This window comes from Equus caballus, chromosome 12 (assembly GCF_041296265.1).
Source record: "Equus caballus isolate H_3958 breed thoroughbred chromosome 12, TB-T2T, whole genome shotgun sequence".
NCBI lineage: Eukaryota > Metazoa > Chordata > Mammalia > Perissodactyla > Equidae > Equus > Equus caballus.
In genome coordinates, this window is record NC_091695.1 from 45,358,046 (window position 1) to 45,364,464 (window position 6,419).

The 6,419-nt window shown below is 52.7% G+C and overlaps 1 protein-coding gene across 1 annotated transcript; it reads left to right on the forward strand.

Annotated features, from left to right (window-relative positions):
- The first annotated feature begins 358 nt into the window (after positions 1–358).
- On the forward strand, positions 359–779 carry SMIM38 (small integral membrane protein 38). The gene has a single exon (XM_070228958.1). The coding sequence runs from the start codon at positions 500–502 to the stop codon at positions 653–655; it is 156 nt and encodes a 51-aa protein (XP_070085059.1). The 5' UTR covers positions 359–499; the 3' UTR covers positions 656–779.
- The last annotated feature ends 5,640 nt before the right edge of the window (positions 780–6,419 follow it).

A 6,419-nucleotide genomic window follows, 5' to 3' on the forward strand; every position in this document is an offset into this window, starting at 1 on the left:
CCCTCCCCGCCCCGCCCGCCGGCTGCCGCTGCTGCAAAGCCCGCTGGCCGGCCGGCCGGCCGAGCTAATTGGGCGGAGAAAGAGCCCGATTGTCTGCGGCCGGAAGCGCGGGCGTGGGCGCGGGGAGCGCGAGGTGGCCGCTTCGGCCCGCAGCTGCCAGCGCCGGTTGCCGGTTACGTCACCGCGGGCGGGTGGGGAGGGGCGCCCCCAGCCTCCCGACAATGCGCCCATTGTCGCCGCGAGTGGCTCATTCTGGATGAATGGCGCATGGGCCTCTTGACCAAGGAGGCCGCTAGCCGGCCGATCTGTCCTCTCGAAGGCCACCCCCTGGGCTGGAGCGCCGCCTGCTCGGGGCTGCGGAGGGACAGGGGCCGTCCCTTAGACCCCCGGCTGCACCGAGCTCCCCGCCCGACTGGGGCCCTTGGCCACACGCACAGCAGGCACTCAGCAGAACTGGGCCCGGGGCTGTGGTGGCTCTGTGGGGTCGGCCCCCTTCAGCATGGCCTCCTGGTTGTGGGGGAGCACGGGCCCCGACCCGCTCGTGGTCCTGCTGGTTGTCATCCTGCTAACGCGCTTCCTTCTCTGGTCCTGCCTCGGGACCTACATCGACTACAGGCTGGCCCGGCAGCAGCCTCGCAAACCCAAGGAGGAATAGAGCCTTGGCTGGCCGGCAGCCTCTGCACAGCAGGCACCCAATGACCTTCCCCTCTAGAAGGGGTCTGTCCCACAGATGTCCTGTCCTGAGGCTGAGGGTGGGCTTGGGGAGTGAGCAGGCAGGCAGATGACCTCTGTGTCCCACCCCCGGAGCTCGACCTGGCGGTCAGTGCAGGGGGACAGAGGCTCAGGGAGGCCAGAGATGGACCACGCCCCACTCAGGCTGACCAGGGCCATCCTGGTCACACCCACATCCCACGTCGGGGGACCGAGTGGCCACTGCCTGTCTGTCCACCAGGTTCTGGGGTCCCCTGTTGGAGTGAGTAATCCTGGGGGTGGGTCTTACTTTAAGACCGTCTCTGCTTCCAATTCTTTATAAATATGTTTCCAGGAAGAGGTGGGGGTGAGCCGGAGGGGTTGGGTTGGGGGGCCATAAGGACCGATGTGGCTGCATCACGAGCCAGCCCTGCCACCAAAAGCCACCCCCCCCCCCCAGCCTCCTCCTGCCTCCTGCAAGGATAAGAGTCAGTGCAGACAGCTGCCCTGGTTTTCCCAGAGCAGACCCCCAGGGCATCTCAAGGCAGACCTGTGACACCCCAGTTCCCGTCGCTCTGGTTGACCACGGGCAAACTCTCTTTGCCCATCTGTAAATTGGGTGCAATAAATCCTGCCTCCCTCCCTCAGAAGGTTACCAGGAGGGGGCAGACTGGGGGCGGGGGGAGTGGGCAAGCCCCCACAGTCTGCAAACTGCGGGACACATGGAGGACAATGTAGGGGAGAAGCCTCTGGACTCAGCGGCCTCTGCTCCTCTGTATGTCTTTAAGTGTGCGGCCGAGTCACGTCTGAGAAGCCGGGCAGGCAGGCAGGAAGACTTGACTAGAGCCCGAGAATCCAGCGTCCCCCTGCAGCCCACCCCCGGTCACATCAGCTGTGTACACACTCGACTTCTGGAGCAGCACGTGGCCACTCGCTGGTTCTCAACGTGGTGGCAGCTTTGAATCACCTGGGAGATTTTAGCAAATGCCAGTGGCCAAGCTCCACGCCAGATCGAGAAGCATCGGCCGAGACCAGACGTTCCTGGCAGGCTGGGGCCTGGTGACACTGTGAATTCCAAAAGGACTTGGGGGTGTCCGTCTGCGCAGAGTCTTAGGTGGCTGTTGGGGGCCTGGAGTCACCGATCTGGGCGAATGGACTCTTGGGGACCCTTAGCTGGGAGTTGCCCACCTGGCAGGGTCCAGGCAGAAAGGACCACAGGGGTGAGCCGGGGACGCGGTTACTGATGTTTCTGAGAGACCTGATCCACTCACCTGTGTCAAGAAGACCTTGTTTTGCTCCTGGCTGTGCTCAAGAGGAGTACAGGGACTGGGGAGCCGGCCAGCCGAAAAGTGACCTTCTCAGGGTGACACTGACCAACCAGCTAGAGTTTCAATGGTAGGGGTGTCTGAGAGACGATTTGAAGATGCTCTAGATGAGGGTCACTTCTTCCTCTTCTTCTTCTTCTTTTTTTTTTTTGCTGAGGAAGATTAGCCCTAACCTAACCTAACATCTGTTGTCAATCTTCCTCTTTTCGCTTGAGGAAGATTCGCCCTGAACTAACGTCTGTGCCAATCTTCCTCTATTTTATGTGCATGGCTGCTGACAAGTGGTGTAGGTCTGCGTCCGGGAACCGAACCTGGGCTGCTGAAGCAGAACACATCGAACTTAACCACTAGGCCACAGAGCCGGCCCCGATGAGGGTCCCTTCTTTTCGATGAATCTGGAGAGTCCGCACAGGGGTGGGGTTACCATGCACTGGTCGATTCATCCAGGGCTTGTGGGTGGCTGTCCTCTGGGTGGTTGTCCTAGCCAGTGGCCCAGCAGAAATCGTGTCCCCCCCGTGTCAAGGACAATTGGCTACAAGGTGGCTGAGGGCGTATCTGATCGTAGGGTTCGAGGAGGGGGTGTCCTCATTGCTCTTTAAGGACAACGTTGTCCAATTTTCTTTAAAGTGATCGCACGTGGTTTCGTTGATCTCTCTCAGGAAGAGGAAGTGTGTTCGTTGTCATGAGCCGGTACCGATGGAGGGAGGGCGGCTGACCATTCTGGCTTTCCTGGGACCGCCCTGCTCTTAAAACCGAAAGTCCCACAGCCTGGGAAATGCCTCTATCCTGGGCAAATCGGGCCTCCCCAGTGGAGGGAAAAGTCACAAGTTCACATGACATGCTGGTCTCGCCAGTCGCTGACCGTCTAACCTGCGTGTCGCCTGCATGTCCCAGTGGCCGGGTTCACCATTGGGTCCAGCGAGCCAGAATCCTGAGGCTGTCGCTCTTTTTTTTCTTAAGTCAGTTTACAGTGTTTTCTGTTACTTGCAACTGACAAAATTCTGACAGGTGACAAGCACAGGCCCTCTGCATCCCTGTGTCAAACAGCTACAGCCTCATGGCACAGTGCCTGGCTCAGAACAGGCACTCCGGCCGTGGCAGCTCAGCGAACGAGAGGACGTGCCCTGGCTCTGTGTTGGGCAGCAATTGCAGTCAGCTGCAAGTAACAGGCAAGTAGATAAATAGTGACTAAAACGAAAGAGGCTTTTATTTTTTTCATTTTTAATGTAGAAAGAAGTCTGGCCTTTGGCATTTCCAGGCTGTGGTATGGCAGCTCCATGATATTAGTAAGGACTTAGACTCTTCTATGTTTCTGCTCTGCCATCCACAGCATGTGTGTAACTTTTGTATTCATGGCTACAATAAGGTTGCTGCGACTCCAAACATCTTGAGTGAGTTCCAGGTGGGAAGAGAAAGGAACGGGTGATATATCAAGGAAGCAAAGCTTCCTTAGTTTCACATCACATAAACCAGAACTATGTCACATGGCATCCTTAGATGCAGAGGGGGCTGCGAAAGGGCATTAGCTGGGCTTGTTGCCACCCTAAATAATGTCAGGTTTCTATCATAAAGGAAGGCAAAATGGATGTTGGGTAGGCAACTGGTGGTCCCTGCCACTGGCCTCTTGGCCATTCCTTGTAATTGTGATATTTATCTTGGACACTATTTGGGGGTATTTGGGTGTATTTTATGGCACCCTTGTGTGCTAGCTTTGCCCTCATCTGCCCCTGAGGAAGAGCAGCTGTGCTCAGCTGTCCTTGGCAGCTCCAGCCTGGAGTTGGAGCGTGGAGCTGCCCATAGCTTCTTGGGGCTCCTTGTTCCCAGGGGGAAGTCGAAGGCTGAAACAGACACGTTCCTTCTTAGGGATGCGTGGAGACGCTCCTTGACTCGCAGTGTGATGACAGGCACAGACTGTAGCTCGTGGGAGGTGGACGATGCATAGCTGCTGGAGAAGTGAATAAGACGTTGGGCAGCAGACGGATGAGCGGAGGGGCAGATGGAGTCATTAACTCAGCCAGCATCCCTGAGCACTCACAACGGGGGAGGCACCATGGATACACTGTGGAATAACAAAGTGCCTGCCCTCAGGCGGCTTGCTGTCTGGGAGGTAAGAAGCAGGCAGAGAGACCTGGAAACAAATCTTAGACCTGCACTAGGCACGCATGGCTATTAAGCACTAAAAAAGCGATCAGTGCAAATTGAGATATGCTGTAAGTGTAAAATACATGCCAGATTTTGAAGCCTAGGTACAGGAAAATAATGCAAAATCTCGTTAATAATGGTTTTATATTGATCGTGCATTGAAATGACAACATTTTGGAGACATTGGGTTAAATAAGATATTAAAATGAATTTCACCTGTTTCTTTTAAAGTGTTTTAATGTTGCTACTAAAAAATTTGAAAGCACGCAAGTGGCTCACATTATTTCTATGTTGCACAGCACTGCACTAGGCCTTCATAATATTGTGAAAGTGCTGTCGTGAGTGAGTGCACCAGGAGTGATAGGAACACAGAGAGGGGCTTCCTGGAGGAGGGGTCTTAAGTGGCAATGTAGATAAGTGCTCACCAGAACCTAGGAGATGCAGCCAAAGCAATTCTTGAAGGAAAAGTCATAGCCTTGAAAACTGATGTTAATAAACAGGAAAGAATGAAAATTGATGAATTAAGTGTATGGTTCAAATTTGAAAAAGAACAATTGAACAAAGCTAGGAAACACAAAAGGCAGAAATAAAGATGAGAAGAAATTAGTGTATTAACAAGAGATAGAATTAACAAATGCATCAAAGCCCTGGATTTCTTTTTTTTTTTTTTTTAAAAATAACATTTCTTCTGCACTCCTTTTCTTCTTCTTTTTCCTTTTTTACTGGGTTCAAGTACACGTGATGCAAACTTTACCATCGTAACCATTTTTAACTGTACAGTTCTGTGGTATTTTGAGGGGAAAAGAAGCCCCTAACAATAAAAGGGACACGATTAACCATCCCAATCAAGAAAAAAGGAGAAGAAACCATATACAAAATTAAAATCCTGTGGGGAAACCAACTACGGAGACACAGAAAGGTCAAATTCTCAGAAAATGGGTTCTGGTGGTTGTAAAGGATTTTTAGAATTTGAAAACATAGAAAACATAATTTCTAAAAAATTATTCCAAAAGAGATGCAAAATCTACACAAATGGATTACCCTAGGATAAATAGGAAGTTGTGCAAGTATACTACCCTTTCAAAAAAGAAGGCATAAAGGTCCAGAATGTTTCAAAGGAGGTCCCCTGCCGCGTCACGTAGGTCAAGACGATTAAACACTACTGAAACTGCTCGAGCACGTAAAAGAAGAGAAATTCCCAGTTCCCTTTATGTAGCAAGCAAACATCGACACCCAAATCCACCAAGGGTATCTCGGAAAGAGAAAAAGGCATACCAGTGTTGCTTAGGAATGTTGATGCAAAAATAGGGAACCAGGAAACTCAGCGGTGTGTTAGAGGGATAAAACGTGATGATCAAGTGGAGTGGGCTCCAGAAATGCAAGGATGGCTGAATGTTAGAAAACCTCTTAACGCAATTGCAAGTGATCATAGAGTTCAATGAAGCAGATGGGTCCAAATCGATCTGTGGAAACCACACACACGGCGATCTATGATGGCATCAGAGACCCCATTTATGAGAGCCACATAAAGAACCATTAGGAGCAAATTTAATGGGACCTGTGGTTACCCACTGTGGGTGGTCGGGTTACTTCCTTTTGTCTGTTTTCTGATCACCTTGGGTTCTGTAGATGAGCTCTATTGTGGGCATGAAATCCTGGCCGTGTGGGAGCTGGTGGAGAAGGGGCCGGGGCAGAGGAGGGTCAAACCCGACCCTCAAGGACAAACCCCCCCATGTCGGTCTCTCTCGCTTCCTACCTTGATGCCCGATGCCCTGCAGGAGAAGCTGGCGCCTTTGCCACGTAGCTGCATGACCTGGGGCTCAGAGAAGCCGGGGACCACCACGGAGCCTGATGCTCACGGCTCCTCCAGAGCTGCCTGTGGGCCGTGTGCTCTGGGAAATGTCGCTGCAGCCTAGCCCAAACCCCACAGGACACAGCCACCCCGTTTTGGGGGAAGGGTGAAGGGGTGCTTCTATGTAGGGTGGCTAATTGTTTTGGGGCTCAGGGATCTGCTTGGGACTAGGGGGGTTCTTCCCTGGGACGCAGGATTTTCAGTGCTAAAATCAGGCAGGTCCTGGGCAAGCTGGGATGGGGGGTCATCCTATTTATACGACCTGGGTCGTAGAGAATTAACCTACCCTAAGAAAGCTCTTGTCTCTGCCCTTGGCTCCTGGGAGGGGATCTCTAGGTCCTGGAATGTCCTGCCTTATAAAAGTGTCCTTGTTTACCTGGGAACTTGGGTCACATCAGACAGTCTAACGA

Bases quoted from the DNA above. Each gene is read 5' to 3' on its own strand.
- SMIM38 (XM_070228958.1), top strand. From the start codon at position 500: ATGGCCTCCTGGTTGTGGGGGAGCACGGGCCCCGACCCGCTCGTGGTC.